An 18369-nucleotide genomic window follows, 5' to 3' on the forward strand; every position below is an offset into this window, starting at 1 on the left:
TCATAATTTAAAAATGACGTGCCATCTAGCATTTGCCAAACTTTGTACTTGGTGCTCAGACCCACGGAACCAGCTCGGGTGGAAAGTGAGAACCCCAAGTAAAGGCTGGACATCGTCAGAGAGCTGTGTGGAGCAGTTGCTTGTGTAGAGCAATGACAAATAGGAGAGGTTTTTGGAAAAGGAAGTGGAACCAGTGCCCAGAGTTTTATCTGCTTTGTCCATAAAAGGAGATTAGATACTTCACAGAAGCCTACTCTGGGGCTTAAGTATACAGTCCACCCATTCTCTCACTGCATTGATTTACCGTTGTCTCATGCACTGTAAGCGTGAGTTCTTCGTGCAGTAAAATTTTTATTTCAATTGCTGAAATTCTAAAATCTATGTTGGCTATCTGCTCATTTTAATTTTTTGCATCATATTTTATTAATCTTATGCCTTTTGGAAAGCAATTTCAGGGATCTAGTATTGTAGACAAGTCGATGTAATATAGTCTCTGACTTTGATTTTCATTTTCTTGTCATGAAGAATATTTCTTATAGTTAATTAAGATATTTGGGAACTGGGTGCAGTGGCTCACATCTGTAATCTCAGTGCTTTGGGAGGCCGATGTGGGTGGATTGCTTGAGCTTAGGAGTTTGAGACCAGTCTAGGCAACACAGCGAAATCCTGTCTCTACAAAACATTTAAAAATTAGCTGGGTGTGGTGGTGTGCGCCTGTAGTCCCAGCTACTCAGAACACTGAGCAGAGGATAGCTTGAGCCCAAGAGGTCGAGGCTGCAGTGAGTCACGAAGGCACCACTGCACTCCAGCCTGGGCAACAGAGCCAGACCCTGTCTCAGAAAACAAAACCAAAGGAAAGAAAGAATTAGGAAGGAAGTTAAGGAAGGAAGGAAGGAAGGAAAGGAGGAAGGAAGGAAGGAAAAGAGAAAGAAAAAGAAAGAGAGAAAGAAAAAGAAAGAAAGAAAAGAAAAGAATAAAAGAAAACAAGATATTTGGGCATAACTTAACAGACTCTATATTATTATTATTATTATTATTTAGAGACAGTTTCTCACCCCAACACCCAGATTGGAGTGCAGTGGTGTCATCACAGCTTGCTGCAGCCTCAACCTCCAGGGCTCAAACCATCCTCCCACCTCAGCCTCCTGGGTAGCTTGAACTACAGGTGTTCACCACCACCCCCGGCTAAATTTTTTTTTTTGTATTTTCTTTTAGAGGTTTTGTCATGTTGCCTAGGCTCATCTCCAACTCCTGGGCTCAAGTGATCAGCCCACCTCAACCTCCCAAAATGCTGGGATTATAGGATGAGCCACCACCCCAGCCTTCACATACTCTTTAGATCTAACTGTTATGCCTTGGATTGGCGGGGTTGGCAGATTACCCGGCATTGGTGCTGCAATGCTGCCTCCTCCCACGCTTGAGGCAGTTGCTGCTTCTCAATCTTGCACCCTTTCCCGCTGAACATGGACTTGCCTTACAAGCCTTGTCCACTCAGGGCTCCAGAAAGTTACTATCAATCAATGGGAACAAATGTACCCAGTGAACCACCTTACTATCCTAGGGTTCTAGCCAGTATAGTCTTATTTTTTGCCTTTATTGATGCCATTTTTTGGAAATGGACCCACTACCTTATTATGCACATTTTGAAATTAAGTAAAAATATATAATAGCAATAGTTTGGATTCCTAATATGAACATTTAAATACCTAACTGATGGATTTAATGATGATTACTTTTGTTACAGGTCTTTCCACATCAACCAAAGATTTTAATTCTAGATGTATATATGGTTCCCTTAACTTTTTAAAAGTAAAGTGGCCTCTGTTTTCTTTCAGCCTCTGAGCTTTTCATGTGATTTAATGGCATCGATGGTTCACAATTTTCTAGAGCCCTGCAGCCATCTTAAAGCTGATATTAATGTTCCTGGCTTTTGGCAATGAATAATTAATTATGCTGCAAATAGCTAAATTAGGAAAGAGTTTATGGGAGAAGCCCTAAAAGAATGATCCATGGCAGGATTTTGGGAATAGCTGGAGGTGCGGAAGTTGTCCAGACAGGAAAAGTGCAGCAGCCATGACTGTCGGTGCCTTCGCATCAGGGTTTTCACTCGCTGAGCCAATGGGTCCATAGCTGATGTCAGCTAAATGCCCCTGGTGGTGAAGAGCTCCACAGTCCTTGTGTTCCTGGGTCGTACTCCATCAGGAGAATCAGAAGCTGAAGCAGAATCATAGGAGCATTTGGCCCTATTCTCTACTTGCTTTTGTTATCAGTGACTTAAAGAGGGACCAACAGAACACCTTCCTGGGCCTTGAGGGAGCTCTCTGTTGCCATCACCAAGGCCTCATTGGCCCACGCTTCTACCATGGTGTGTACCAGCTCTCCTGGGAGTCTCATGGTCACATATCAAGGAGAAGGAGCTACTTCCCTCCTAGAGCAATGGCACCTGCAGGTAAGAGCTGAGTGGTGAGCTCTTACCTCTGCACTCTGCACTGGGCCAGTATGGATCTCCCCGCCCACATTTGACAATCTTCATCCTGCCATACCAGGTATCACCATCTGCTTCAAAGTCCCCTTTACTATTTTTTCTACAACTGCTAGAAAACCTAAGGCCAAATAGGTTGATAGCAAGCTGTCCCCTAATTTCTAAGATAATGCTGTATAGATTTAAAATAGAAGTCCAACAATCCTTATTGCATACTATAGAGGGAGTTCTGTTTCCCGGAAGTTGAAAGTATGGTAAAATCCCTCCTTATCATTCGTAGGGTGCTAGCTGTCCTGGGGAGCTGGAAAAGTAAAGCAGAAATTGCTGCTTCTCACAAGGCCATGACCTCTCCCTAACCTAGCTGAGGGTCAAGGTAAATGGTCATTTGCCACTAAGTTATAAATCTCTGAGCTGGAACTTGCTAGATGTCAATGCTTTAAGACATATGAGGCCTGGGCCTGCATCTGGGCCCCACCCATCCACTTCCTACATCTGTATTCTGGTTAGGCACTCTGCCTGGCTGCCTACCTGTACTTAAGCCTTCTGTACTCTGGGACTAGGGGTACGGGTGAAGAGAGGGTAGAGGAGGTGAGCAAGTGAGGGAAAGAGAAGGTAGTGGAGTGGCAGGATGGGAAGGGGCTCTGGCCAGGATGTTCTGTAAGCGGAGCCCAGCAAATTATCTCTGTTCCCCTTGGCCTGACTTCTTTTCGCAGGAGCAGGGCCTGGCAAGCAGGGTTGTTAGGTAACAGTTTCAACCGTCCTCTGGCGGGTTACATGCAAAAAGCAGTTTACAGTGTCAATGAAACGAATGATAGTGTACCTTTCTCGACATCCTAGCACTCTGGAGGTAAATGTGTGCAGCAGGTCACTGCAGACAGGGAGAGAAAATTCTACAACAGAGTTGAAGGTAAAAACATGAAACAATTTGGGATATGATCCAAGTGATAACAATATGGTTTAACTGGTTTACCTGGTCTTGTAACCTAAAGAATAATTTCCATAACCCAGTTAACATTCTACTCATTACAGTATTTATGACTGTATAATTCTTAAAAAAGAGTTGAGGCTATGCACACAAATAACTATTCAATGACAAAGAATGAGCTGAGGGCTACACAGTGGCCAGAGAGCAAGTATATTATAAAGGGCTTTGGATCTTGGAGATTCCAACACCCACTAACCCTGTAGGCACTAACCTCTTATTTTTCTCCTTAGTCAAATGAATTTAACAATCTTTGCCCTGCAGAGTTTTTGAGCAAATTAGCAACAATATATAAGGACAGTATCTAGCACAATACCTCAAATTGACTAACGCCTCCATAAAGAATAGCTACCACTATTGTGAGAGTTTTAAGTCAAGTTGTGAATAAAACTCCTGGGTCCACTTAAACATACCTCCCCTGGATGTAAGCATCCAGAGAAATCAGGGAATGCCATAAGACAGCCCTAATCTAAAAGCCTATGAGAGCCTCAGTGGGCTTCAAGGAAGACACTGTTCTTGGTACGATGAGGAACCTTGACCCTGTATTTGCCTCCTGGGCCACAGTAATATTGATAATAGCTGCTGCCTTTAGTTGAGGACCATGTACATCTGTGTCACTGCACTGGCCACTTTACTTACACTTTCCTGCTTTGTCCTCACAAAGATCTTGTAAGGTGTGTATTGGTCCCATTTAGCAGGTAAGAGAATGAAGACCAGAGGTCCAGCATCTTGCCTAAACCACACCTGCTGGGATTTGGATTCAAGTCCAACCGTACAGCTCAAACGCTCAGCCACTTCCCTAAAGTCCACCTCCAGCTACATTAAGTAAAAAAATCCAGAAGGATGCCACCTGGGGGTCTGGAACTGCCTCCTCCGAGCACCCGGCTCTCCCCTCCCTGCGGACTCTTCTCTGGAGAGGATGTGATGCTTCTTACTTTTCTCAGATCCCTCTCCCCACCCTGCGAGTGACGTTGCGCCTATGTGCCTGGTGGGATAGGGATCTGGGAGCTTCGCCTGTTTCTTGCACACTGCCATCCCCTAGTCTTAGGGAGGGGGCTCTGTCCCGCTTTTCACATCTCCTCCGCGTCTTTCCTTGCACTCTACAACAGCGCTGGGAATGTCCCCAGACCTGATCGGGGCATGCACACCGGGGTGTGCGTGTGCGTGTGGTGTGTGTTCCTGCGCGTGTGCCGGGCGCGCGGGGCAGGAAAAAGCGCCTAATCCAGGCTCTGCGTCACTCTCGCAATTGGTTAGAAATGGAGTTTCCTGGTGTTTAATCCCGGGAGGGCACTTCGCCTTCGTTGTTTCCCAGAGTCCCTGATTTTCCTGCCTCGCATGCCAGCGCCCCATAGGGCATCCGTGCCTCAGTTCACCCCTTGCCATCCTCCAAGGACGGGGAGAAGGGGTAAGGCGGGGGAGAGCCAGGTGGCTTGGTCGCCCCCGGCCCCCGCCCCCCATGTTGTGTGCAGTTTCCACCACGTCTGTTTCGGAGGGAGAAGAGGAGGGTGCAGATGAGGGGAGGCGCCTTCGGGAGCGCGGAGAGCGGGCAGGCTGTGCCACCTGCTGAGAGCCACTCAGGCCGAGCGAGCGGCGGGCAGTGCCACCTGCTATAAATAGGCCGCCAAGGACAGGGTGTGCGACTGCACATCCCGCCACGAGGGCCTGCATCACGCGCGGGGCCCCGCGCCCCCGGCTCCCCAGGGAAACGCTGTGCCCAGATCCTGCGCAGGGGTCTGGATGGGGCGGCGGCCCGAGTACCTCCCCCGCATTCCCCCCACAGACACTGGCTGAGGATGGCCCGCGGGCTTGGGGGAGGGGGGTGGCAAGGAGGGGAGGGAGGCCGCGGCGGACCCGCAGTGCAGCAGCTGTTGCTCGCGTGTGACTCGCCCGTCCGGGCCGTGCTGCCCGGGCACAGTCACACGGCGCAGTGGGGAGGAGGAGGACACCTAGTCCTCCTCCCAGCTCCCCAGCGATCGAGTGGGGAGATCCCGGCTTCTGTCCTCCCCTCGCCTCCCGCGCGCTCGCCCAGGCTGGGAGGAGGAAACGAGAGCCGCGCGTAGACACCTCCTCCTCCTCCTCCTCCTCCTCCTCCTCCTCCTCCTCCTCCTCCTCTTCGGCTGCTGCTCTTGGTGCCGCCACCGTCCGCTGGTGCCTGTTGCTGCCGCTGCCGCGGGACCCGCTGTGTCCTCAGCTGGGTGGAGAAGAGGCGGGCGCCGAGCCGAGGGGAGCCCCCTCCCCGGCCCCCCGCGGCAGGAAGAGTGCAGCCAGCCGGGCACGATGGACGCCCCGCCCGCCCAGGCCGTCCCCAGGATGCCCCCAAGCACCTGCGCGTCCCGGCCCGGCCCCGGGCTCTGAGCGCGCCGCGGCACAGGTAAGGCGCCTTCTGGGGCTTCGTCCTGGCCACCCCGCTGGCTCTTCCCGGGGCATCGCGGCTGCCCCCTCCCGGGGCATCGCTGCCGCCCCCTCCCGCAACACGCCCGTGCCCCGCCTCGCCGCGGAGGGGAAGGCATCTGGCCGCCCACGGACGCTCCTGCTGGCCTGGCCGGCGGGGTCTCTCGGGGGAGGAAGTTCATTGCCATCTCGTTGCCCCCTACACCCCGCAACCCTTGGACGAAAGCGAAACCTTGATGTTGCTAGCGACCCGAGAGCTCCGCCGGCTTCTCCCCCCACCCCCGCCCGCTCACTGGTCCGCGCATCTCTCCCCTCCCCCCTCCCGCCAAATATCTCTAGGGCTAGCGTGTTTGCAAGGCGACCAGATTGGGAAGAGTGTGGTCAGAGTGACCCCAAGCCACGCTTTAAAAGTTCAGGGTACTTTGCAGTAGTAACTTTGGCAGCTCCACCAGTGCGCGCAACATTTCTTTCTATGGGCACATCCTGTACCAGTCATTTTGAAACCCTGCTTAATTGTTTCTAGCCGCTTCCTGATGGCTGTGATTATGAGACCCCCTCAAACTTCACCAGGCATTAAGGTTTTGTTTTTGTTTTTTTTCAAAGAGGTATCATTTTGTTTGAAATCCACTTAGATGTGGCTCTTCCTGTTTTGATTTTACTTAACATAGCTTATTCTCTGGAAGTTGCTTTAAAAAGAAATTGAAAGTGATGGTTGTTCCTTCCACCAAACAGTTTAATTTTCAGGGTGCCCCATATTAATGGATATGTTTTCACTTCATAGATTTCTCATTGTTTCCTTTATGATGGGATGATTTCATTTATTAATAAAATCAGACTTTGAAAGAGCATTTAAAAATGACCTGGTTTAAATAGGTCACACCCAAGAAACTCAGCTATCTGTACAAGTTCAAACTTCTAAACTTTTTGTACTGGGTACTGGACCTAAGCTGAATGCAGAGGCCCTGGTCCAAAACCCTTGTTTAGGAGGGCAGAAATTTCTTCCCTAGATGTGAGCTGGGATTGGTAGGAGTTGGAGAAGGGCCACCTCTGGTTTTTGTTGTGTTTTGGAAGTCAGCTGTATGTGGGAGGGATTGGGGTGGAAGAATGAAAAGAGGGCTGCTCCCAGAGGCTGGGAATCCACCTCGCAGAACGACCTTTTATATTTCTGACTCTTCGTGTTCTGTCACTCCCGTGGGTTAGGAATACCTGGACAGGTGAGTTCGGCACCTTTTTCTAGAGTTGAGATGGCTTCTCTTGGTTGGGAAAGAGGTGTGCGTCATAATCAACTCCTTTCTGGGAGCTGTCTTAAGGAATAAGGACATGGCATGAAAGAGTTTGCATAGAAAAGGTTTAACGGCTTTTGTAAACAGGTGTTTTACAACGATTTGAAATTGAATGCTATCATAGTCTCACAGTCTGCCTGCTTCTTGTTATTTTTTTCTAGCATGTTATAGAAAAATAAGACCCCAACAAGTGCTTTCTCTCCAGATTTATCTGTTAGTAACCATTGACATAACATGTGCTACTGGATAGTAGCCATAGCTGTGAGTTAAAAGGTATCATATAAAGTGTTTAGGCCAGGGGCAGTGTCTTACACCTGTAATCCCCACGCTTTGGGAAGCTGAGGCAGGAGGATCGTTGGAGCCCAAGAGTTCAGAAAGATAGTGAGACCCCATCTCTACAAAAATTTTTTAAATGAGCTAGGGGTGGTGGCACCCACCTGTAGTCCCAGCTACTTGGGAGGCTGAGGCAGGAGGATCACTTGAGCTCAGGAGTTCGAGGCTGTAGTGAGCTATGACTGTGCTGCCTCACTGGAGCCTGGGTGACAAAGTGAGATCCCATCTCTTTAAAAAAAAAGAGTTTAGGGGACATTTTCTGAAGTGAATACAAGTAGAGCATTCTAACACTATTGAGTGCAAGGAGACATGGAAGGGACTAAGTGGTTCAAAGCAGGAAATAAAATCATCAGGTGATAATTAAAATAATTTCTTTCCTGTGGATTTGTCCAGTCATTTGCAAACGAGAACAGGAAAAAAAATCACTGGTGTAGTTATAAATTATTACATTACGTTTTCAAAGGAAAATTTTGCAAGCGAGTCTCCTTGTCATAGTCTGTTGTTATCTACCCCACTGAGAGTGCTGGGGCTTCCCCTTTTCACCATGACAGCATTTCTGGTTGGGTGGCAGTCATGCAGTGTTGACCTGGTGTCCCATAAGGCACAGTTTGTCAAAACACTAGTGGGTATTAGGAGGAAACGTGCAACTCTGAAGCAACAGAGCTTGTCCCTTCTTCCTCATTATCCAGCTGGTTGATAATCCCTGTCCCCCACTTCCCTAGAAGACAGCTCTGACCAGGAAGGCTGCAATCACAATGAGATGTACCGTTATGCAGAGCCAGATGTGGGTGGGTGGCTTTTTTGTGGTCCAGATATTCTAGGATCTTCTAGGATGTACCACTGGCAAGCAGTGGGGAGCCTGAACCAAGCAGCATGGCTGTTACCTCTTCTGTGTTCACAGCAGCATCTTCAGTTGTCTTGGTGCCTGGAGTAGGCACCACAGCTGCCTGCTTTGTTGGCCACCAGCTTTCTGGCAGAGTAGATGGTAGGGAGGAGAGCAAGGGGCTCAAGAGGATTCTGTCTTTGAGCATGCTTTTAATTTGATCTGACAGAATGGCAGCTCCCTGAAGCCCTTCCTACTCTCTCCACAGCATTTCTCTGTAGGTCCCCAGTTTTTGCTCTTTTCAGATTCCCAGAGAACTGAAAATGTGTCACAGCCCATTTGGGGACTTCCTGTATACGTGTGGGTGTCTCAGGATCATTTGTTTTGCCCTTTTCCGGTCTACCGTGCTGCCCTTCTCAAGTTTAATGACCACATTAGTTTCAATATTTTATATATTTCTCAGCAGGTTTCATCTCCTGGTCATTAAACTTGAGAAGTAAAATCTGCTCATTAAAATGACTGAGTCCATGGCCAGGCATGGTGGCATGCCTATAATCCCAGCCCTTTGGGAGTCCAAGGCAGGTGGATCACTTGAGGTCAGGAGTTCGAAACCAGCCTGGCCAGCATGGCAAAACCCTGTCTCTACAAAAATATAGATATACAAAAACTAGCCAGGCATGGCGTCATGCACCTGTAGTCCCAGCTATTTGGGAGGCTAAGACAGGAGAATCGCTTGAAGCCGGGAGGCGGAGGTTGCAGTGAAACATGGTCGTGCCACTGAGTCCATTCAGCAGTAGAGTAGTGTTGGGGTTTGTATCCTTATAGTGATGACAAAGGATTTAGGTTGTCAGTCAGAACTGTTACCTTACAATTTCCTTCACTGACTTTTCTTCCTTTCCAACCCCAAATTCCAATAAAAAATATCTTTAGACCAGATTCTTCACAAAAGACATGAAGGTTTTCATCTTCAAGGTTTTTGACATTTCTTTTCTTTGAAAGGAGTCTTGCTGTGTCGCCTAGGCTGGAGTGCAGTGGTGCGATCTCAGCTCACTACAACCTCCGCCTCCCGGGTTCAAGTGATTCTCCTGCCTCAGCCTCCCAAGTAGCTGGGACTACAGGCGTGCTCTACCATGGCTGGCTAATTTTTGTATTTTTAGTAGAGGCGAGGTTTCACCATCTTGGCCAGGCTGGTCTTGAACTCCCGACCTTGTGATCCACCCACCTTGGCTTCCCAACGTGCTGGGATTACAGGTGTGAGCCACGGCGCCCGACCGGTTTTTGACATTTCTAAGCCAAAATTTCCATTTGATGAGGTCTTAGATGCAGGGGCAATGTGTCCCTTTTCAGATTTCAAATGCTTAGAAAAAGATTTGTCATATTTGAGCCAACTGAAAAACTCTTGATATGTAGGTTTTTATGAAGCTGTGCAGAATGTAGGAAATACATTTTAGCACCAACAAAGTGGCATTTAATTTTGAGTGTGCCTGTCTCCTTTGAGATGAACAACAGCTATTTTTCTCTTAAAAAGACAATGCATTTATTTATCAGCACATTTTATATAATCAGCAAATCTAAACCTCCGAATTAGGTAAGCCCTATAGATTTGTTGCCAGAATTAGTGAATTTATACATGCAAAGTGCTTAGAACAGTGCCTGGTACACAGTGAGCACTCAATATTATTTATTGCTATTATTATGTTTAATTTATACTTTTAGAGTATAATTTTGATATTAGGTTTGGATTGCTGAGGCCAAGCAAAATTTAGATAGAACAACCCAGCTAATCCACTGGAAAGATATTTGAGGGTTATTCCCATCTAAAGATCTATGGGATCTTTGGATATCATCTATGAGAAACAACAGAAGTTTGTGGATAAGACAGATATGGATTCAAATGCCGCTTTCACAGTTTATTAGTGAGGGAACCCTGTGGTGAAATGAGCATGAAAAAACCTACTTCTCAGCTTTGTGAACGTACAGAAGATTATGAATGTAAAATGTCCATGAAGTGGTAGGTGGGCAGCAGATATTGCTCTAGCAAAGTGGTTAAGAGCAAGCAAACTCTGGAGCCAAAGGGCCTGGGTTCAAATCCCGATTCTGCCACTTCTTATAATATGGCCTTGGGCAGGTGACCTCACTTTTCTGTGCCACTGTTCAATGATAATATTCCTTTATTGTCCAACATTTTGTAAGTTAAATCAGTTAATAAACACACTATGATAATGTGTTGGTAACTATTCTTTTTACTTTTAGCAGAATAACTTAAAGGAACACTGCAGGTGGGAGGGTTATACATAATCTCTGAGGGCAAGCTAGGACACTCGCCCATTTCCCACTCTTTTTCCTTTGCAATGAAGAGAATATAGGAAGTGACAGTGCCATTCTAAAGGACTAGCCTCGAGTTGGCTCTAATTTATGACTCGTGCCTGTAATCCTAGCACTTTGGGAGGCCGAGGCTGGCAGATCACTTGAGGTCAGGAGTTGGAGACCAGCCTGGCAAACATGATGAAATCCCATCTCTACCAAAAATACAAAAATCAGCCGGGCATGGTAGCACACACCTGTAATCCCAGCTACTAGGGAGGCTGAGGCAGGAGAATTGTTTGAATCCAGGGGGCAGAGGATGCAGTGAGCTGAGATCACGCCACTGCACTACAGCCTGGGTGACAGAGTGAGATTGTGTCTCAAATAATAATAATAATTTATATGAGAAAGAAGTCATTCAAAAGCATCATTACTTTACATGTCAAATTAGAGAGGCACACCCCAGTACTAAAGCATCCTTGATGATGAAAACATTTAGAACCACTGGTTTCAGGAGCTCCATGCAATGGTGAAACAGCCTCTGCTCCAAGGGTTGTTGCTCCCTGTGGGATTCCTGGGTGAGGAACACACTGCTCCCATTGGGGTGGAATCCTGTGGAGGAAGTGGATGAAGAGTGTAGCCAAGCCAGTGAGCCTACTGCATGGGATTAGAGTACTTCAGGTTGCAGTATAATTCTGTTCAGGTGCATGCTCACTCCATCTGGCATAAAGAACAGAGAAATTAAACCATTGATTCACAGAGCAATATGAGTAGCCGCCTGGGGACTTCCTGTCCATTCTGGGGTCCCCAACAGCTAATCAATATTGGCCGGTTCCTAATCTGGTCTAGAGCTAGAGGCCACTAGCACCCCTCCATTCATCCTTTCTTCTCTCCCTACCCACTCCCACCAGCGTTCTGAGGAGGTGAGGGCTGAAGGTGCAGAGGCTGTTGTACTGTTAGTTACTATAAAGTCCCCATCCTGCTCTCTGTAGTTTGCTGTGAAGGAGTGGAGGGGGCTAGGAAGAAAGGGGGTTCCCAATAAGCAGCTTACTAATACCTACCCTTGTTTCTCTCACTTCCTGATCAATAATTCCCATCCTTTCTTCATGTACCTCCCCCACATTTTTGTTCTTTAAGGGAAGATGGGAGCAGCTTTCCATCCCCACACAATGTTGGGGACATTTGGTATTATACATTATGAAAATAAGATCCACCAGATTTTAGAGATGGAAGAAAACTTGGGAATGATCTTGTTCCATTCTCTTATAAGAATAAACAAGATTTGGAGAAGCTGAGTAACTTGCTTTTTCAACTTCACACTTGAAAGCGTTTTCATGAGGAAGTTGGGGTTCTCTGCAGCACTTGGATGGGAGTCAGGGACTTGGACTGTCCCAATTCTGTCACTAAATTTGGACAAGCCACTTAACTTTTCCAGAATCTAGTTGCCTCATTTCAAATATTAGGGAAATTTCTAAATGGCTTAAAAGGACCTTGTTAGCTTTAAAATTTTATGATTCTGAGTGTATGCTGCCAGAGATATGTAGCATAGCAGGACACATTAACAAGATTATTGAAACTGTTCTAATAAAGGACATCTTTGTGTCTTGAGTAGCTACTATGTTTAAAGACTGTGCTAGGTGGGAGTTGTGCAGAATACACAGGTTCTCTGTAGAGGGATAGGGCGTGTACACAGACAACTCTACTAACAAGAACATTACTAGAAGCTCATTGGAATCACAGTATTTCTTGCTGAGGGTATGAAACATAAGAGTTCTCCTTGGAATAGGAGGCTCTATCTGGGGCTTAAAGAATGGTGAAAGGTTGAGTGCAAATAATGTGGATTGAGATGGCTTTAAAAAATAATCGAATGGTTTGTTAATATTAAACTGGTGCAGAAATAATTGCAGTTTTTGCCATTCCTTTTAATGGCAAAAATTGCAGTTACTTTTGCACCAAATCCCTAATAATATTTGCATAGTTTATCTCTGTTATGGAAGTTTTTATTGACAAGTAATGTAGATATTCACCTGATCTAAGTTACACTGAATCTTATATTAGCAGAATCTGAATTGCTTATAAATAATTATAGCTATGTTGGAGGTAGAACTTATTATTTGATAGTTTATGAACAGTGCTAAGGTCTAATCTACTTTTTACAGAGAAGCTAAGAACATGCTACAGCTGGGTGAAAAAAAACTTCAGGCATTCAAATAGTTTTGTCAATGAAATGGCAGGACTCATTTGATGACTGATTATTATCAACTGATTTAAATGACTGAATTTTTTGTACTGTGTACATCTATACTCTAAGAAGGAAATTGAAAGTAATTCTGCTATGCTTGTTGCCACTATATTAATAACTGCCTCATCTAAAATAATTGATAGAGCTCAGATTTATCCTTTGTAATAATTCTAGTACTTCTTTAAACATGTTTTGGGATTAGCAGCTGTCAACAGTTAGAACATGAAACAGATTCTGTTACAGGAGTAGAAGTCGATCCAGACATTTAATGTCGTTTTCACCTGTGAGAGAGAGAATAAAGAGAAAGAGAGATCATTATTTATGGGATTATGTGAACTTCAAGTCCATTTTCATTATTAGGAGAAGCTGTGCTTTAAAGAACAGTCAGGGACTTTACTTTCATGAAATGCCTGAGCTGTAAATAAAGTATTGCTTTATTTTTTATTTCTTGAACATTTGAAATAAAAAATTAGCTATGACTTATGTTCAAATTATATTACAAAAATTTGCTCTTAGCATTGTGTATATATATTATACAGAAAAACATAGAGTAAAAAGAATAGACTTCAGTTCCAGTTCAGAAAAGGTTTAAAATTTGAATACTGATTTTGGAAACCCCAAACCTTAAGAGTTCAAGAAGCTTACGGTCTTCTTGAGGGACACCTATTCAAACGCTTAAATATGGTGATTGGGTAGAAAGTGCAGAAAAGCCTGCTGATACATGCCCTAAAACACCTTGGAAAAAAGAGGTGCTGCTTGCTTGAGGCAGGACTTAAGTACCAGTTGGAAATAGAAGACAAGGATGGAGACTGTTGGGAAACGGCTCTCCATGGGTCCTTCCTGTTTCTACACATCTTGGAAGCAAGGCATTGAGTGCCTGTGTTCCAAACTACCTTTTCCATCATGTTTCTACAGCAAACAGTCATGGAAGATAGAAATAGAGTCTTCCTCTGGAGCAAAGGGCAGACATGCTTGCTTCCTGTACTTCTCACTATAAAATATTCCAACTCCCTAAACTCAGCTGCCTTTCCTGTAACCCACCATGATACAGATGTCACCTGACCTGTGGGAATTGGGGCTCAGGGAACCAACAGAAATGCTGACTGTCTGGCTACTGTGAGTGCTCTGAGTAATAAATTGTCCTTCGTCTCCAACCCAGGAGTCTCATGTTTTCTACCAGCAGGCTAACTTTTGGCAGGCTAACGTGTTACTTTGCAAGTAAGGTAAAATCTCAGACCCTTTGCAGTTTGTGGCAGGGATTATATTCTGAGGAGAGAGGAACAGTATGCACCATGGCTCAGAGGCATGAGAAATGGGGAACCATAACTAGTTCTCTATCTTCAGAGCCAAAAGGTGCACCAAGGAGGGCATTTTAGGGGAGAATATAAAGTTGGAGATACAGACACAGCCAGATTCCTGAGAGACCTTATATGCCATGTAGAAGAGTTCAGATTGTATGGGGGGAATTATTAGAGAATTTTTAGCAGGGGTGTGACATGATAAATTTTGTGTCGATTAAGTTACTCCAGGAAATATGTGATGGGTGGATTGAAGGATGGGGCACCTTTTCTCTAGGACAAAAAACAAAGAGTGGATGGTGAAGTCAGTTAGAGGTAGTAATAGGATGAAGAAGGAATCTGAATGACCCCTTGGCCATTCAGTGAATAGTGATGCTATTCACCTAGATACAGCACATAGGAGGGAAAAGAAATTCTGGGAAGGAGGGAGATGAGACTGAGTTAGCTTTAAAATAACTAAATTCAGGCCTAGGAGCCTATAGGCTATCCAGATAGAAATATTTAATGGCCTATATGTATCTGGAACTCAGGAAGGAAGCTTCTGTGGGAGCAGAACACTTGGGCACCATTAGGGTGTATGTGGTAGATGCATTCTTGTGCAGCAGTCAAGGGGATGGGCTTTAGAGTCAAGTGCAAATTGCCCCCCATCTCCTGTGATAAGTGACTCAAGCTCTCCAGGCTTCAGTTTCCTAGTTCATCATAGTGGGCTCTAGCGGATAAATGTTACAAAGGTTAAATGAGACAACATATGCAAAGTGCATGGTACTCAATAGAAGTCAGCTGCTGTCATCAGCAGCCGGCTCATCAGAATGTGGTGCTTGACACCAAAAGATTAGGTGAGATTGCCCAAAACAGCAGGTGAAATGAGGGGAGAGGACGAAGTCAAACACAGGAAGAAAAGCCTTTGAAGTATGTGGAAAGAAGCAACCAGAAAGGTAAGATAAGAACCAGAGGAGTTTCAAGAAGGAAGGTGTGGCCGGGCGCGGTGGCTCAAGCCTGTAATCCCAGCACTTTGGGAGGCCGAGGCGGGTGGATCACGAGGTCAGGAGATCGAGACCATCCTGGCTAACACGGTGAAACCCCGTCTCTACTAAAGATACAAAAAAATTAGCTGGGAGCAGTGGCAGGAGCCTGTAGTCCCAGCTACTCGGGAGGCTGAGGCAGGAGAATGGCGTGAACCCGGGAGGCGGAGCTTGCAGTGAGCCGAGATCATGCCACTGCACTCCAGCCTGGGCGACAGAGCGAAACTCCATCTCAAATAAATAAATAAATAAATAAATAAATAAATAAATAAATAAAAATAAGGAAGGTGTGGCCAAGATTGAGAAATTCGTCAGAGCAAACAAGGCAGTCAGGGACTAAATAGCCTCCTTTAAATTTTACAACCTTGAGGACCTCGGCAACGTTAACAGAATTTCAGTGGATCCCTAGGGCAAACTGGGCCTTACAAACCAGGAATGGATGGTCAACAGGAAGTGGGGACAGTAAGTGTAGACCTTACCTTGGAGGGAAGGAAGAGAAAGAGCCATGGCCAAGAGAAGTTTGAAATCAAAGGAAATATCTTTTTTTTTTTTTCGATTGGAGAGACCTCAGTTATTCTTTTAAAATACTTATTGAGCCCTTCAGTTATTCTTTTAAAATACTTATTGAGTCCCTACTTTGAGTCAGGCACTATGGCAGACACGAGGGAGATAGCAGTGAATCGGACAGATGCAAAGCCTGCCTTCATGGAGTTTCACCTTAGCATTTGTCCATATGGTAGGGGAGTGGGGCAGGGGCAGGGGGCTGGATACAGGAGAGACTGAAGATCCAGGGAGCAAGTGAGTAAAGAATAGGGCTTGAGATCCCACAGACAACTCAGCTTTGAACAAAAGGGTTTTGTCATCCAATGGGACAAGAAGGCATTAGGATACATCGAACCTGGTTGTTGAAAACAGAAAAGGGCTGGGCACTGTGGCTCATGCCTATAATCCCAGCACTTTGGGAGGCCAAGGTGGGTGGATCACTTGAGGCCGGGAGTTCAAGACCAGCCTGGCCAACATGGTGAAACCCCATCTCTACTAAAAATACAAAAATTAGCCAGGTATGGTGATGCATGCCTGTAATCCCACCTACTTGGGGAGGCTGAGGCAGGAGAATTGTTTGAACCCAGGGAGTGGAGGTTGCAGTGAGCCACGATCGTGCCACTGCACTCCAGCCTGGGCAACAGAGCGAGACTCTGTCTCAAAAAAAAAGGAAGAAAGAACATAGAGAGGGAGATGTAGTTGAGGGAGTTTGGGTTTGGGTTTGGTAGAAGCATTTTATTTATTTATTTAGTTAGTTTTTTTCAGAAAGAGTCTCACTCTGTTGCCCAGACTGGAGTGCAGTGGCACAATCTTGGCTCACTGCAGCCTCTGCCTCCCGGGTTCAAATAATTCTCCTGCCTCAGCCTCCTGAGTAGCTGAGATTACAGGCACCTACCACCATACCAGGCTAATTGTTGTATTTTTTGTAGAGATGGGGTTTCACCATGTTGGCCAGGCTGGTCTCAAACTCCTGACCTCAGGTGATCCACCTATCTTGGCTTCTCAAAGTGCTGGGATTACAGGTGTGAGCCACTGCACCTGGCCTAACATTGATATCTGTTGATGAGAAGAAGCCAGGTATTGGGGTGTTAGCTTATAGCACATGAACTGAATAAAACAATGTTTAAGACAAAGTTTGCAACATAATAGGCACTGAATACATGTTAATGTAAGGTGGATTTGTGATTCAGAACCTCTAGACTACCTGGGCGAGTCTTTTAAAATGTAAGTAATATCGTAAGTGATATTACTTGTCCCAGATCAGTTGTTTAAACCTGATCTGGTTCAGTAGACTATGGTGATGAATAGCAGCTATTTCTTCCCATAAGAGTTATTTCTTGGGGGAGTCACTTATACTGAATTTGACTATCTTTTAAAAATTTATTGAAATATATGTTAAATAATACAATGAGGTTTAATGCTCTCAGAGTAGCACTGTATCGTCTTCTATCATGGGGGCCTTTGTTGGCTTTAGGAGGTTTATGTTTCATAGCAGTTTCCCAGTGGGCTCTTTGTTACCTGTAATGAGTGTGACAGTTATGCCATAACCAGGTTTTATATGGAATACAATTTTGAGAAAGTTCTTTCTAGGCAGAGAAGCTTATTTGAACCTCTTATTACATTTGGGTTTCAGGCTTTTGAGTTCTTCTGAAATAATAGCCCTTTGAAGGTAGCTATTGCTATGACTTCATTAAATTCTAATGCCTCTGGTTTTCTCCCCTAGGTTTCTGCATATGAAGTGTGTAAAACAGATTGCTTGATCCAAAACAGAAAAACAGTGGTAACTGTTTTGCTGAGTTCCCAGACCCTTCCCAAGATGGAACCAATAACATTCACAGCAAGGAAACATCCGCTTCCTAACGAGGTCTCGGTGGACTTTGGCCTGCAGCTGGTGGGCTCCCTGCCTGTGCACTCACTGACCACCATGCCCATGCTGCCCTGGGTTGTGGCCGAGGTGCGAAGGCTCAGCAGGCAGTCCTCCAGAAAGGAACCTGTAACCAAGCAAGTCCGGCTTTGCGTTTCACCCTCTGGACTCAGATGTGAACCCGAGCCAGGGAGAAGTCAACAGTGGGATCCCCTGATCTATTCCAACATCTTTGAGTGCAAGCCTCAGCGTGTTCACAAACTGATTCACAACAGTCATGACCCCAGTTACTTTGCTTGTCTGATTAAGGAAGACGCCGTCCATCGGCAGAGTATCTGCTATGTGTTCAAAGCCGACGATCAAACAAAAGTAAGTGAGATGGAAATCCAAAAGACTAAGGTGTCCCTGGCTGGTTTTTATTGTATGGGTGTCAGGGAATTTATTTTAAGTATACTGAAATGAATAAGGAATTAATGCTGCGGTTATAAATTGATTACTTAGCTGAATTTTTGGTTTATGGTGATAGTTTATAGTTTTGAAGCACATTTGAAAACAGATACGAGAAATTATCAGTTTTTGAGTTCAAAAATTCAAGAGAAATCAGTCTAAAACTACTAATTAAGAGCAGAAGTGTTAAGATGTACATTATTTCAGATGAATGTTCTAAAGCCATGCCTCTCAAACTGAAATGTGCTTGTGAGTCACCTGGGGATCTTGTTAAAATGTGAATCTTGATTCGGTAGATCTGGGGTGGACCCCAAGACTGCATTTGTAACAAGCTGCCAAGAGATGCTGATGCTGC

General features: G+C 45.5%; 1 protein-coding gene across 15 annotated transcripts in view; it reads left to right on the forward strand.

The window, feature by feature from the left end:
• Positions 1–5609: 5609 nt before the first annotated feature.
• TBC1D1 (TBC1 domain family member 1) overlaps positions 5610–18369 on the forward strand; it is a 248917-nt gene continuing 236157 nt past the window's right edge. For 13 of the 15 annotated variants that reach the window (XM_063664446.1, XM_054484527.1, XM_063664451.1 and 10 more), the window contains exons 1-2: positions 5610–5835; positions 17427–17936. In XM_063664446.1, the coding sequence (XP_063520516.1) occupies positions 17520–17936 (417 nt within the window). In that variant the 5' untranslated portion in view covers positions 5610–5835; positions 17427–17519. The remainder of the gene's footprint in view (positions 5836–17426; positions 17937–18369) is intronic. The other 2 variants (XM_063664454.1, XM_054484530.2) reach the window with 1 other exon arrangement.

This window comes from Pongo pygmaeus, chromosome 3 (genome assembly GCF_028885625.2).
Source record: "Pongo pygmaeus isolate AG05252 chromosome 3, NHGRI_mPonPyg2-v2.0_pri, whole genome shotgun sequence".
Classification (NCBI taxonomy): domain Eukaryota; kingdom Metazoa; phylum Chordata; class Mammalia; order Primates; family Hominidae; genus Pongo; species Pongo pygmaeus.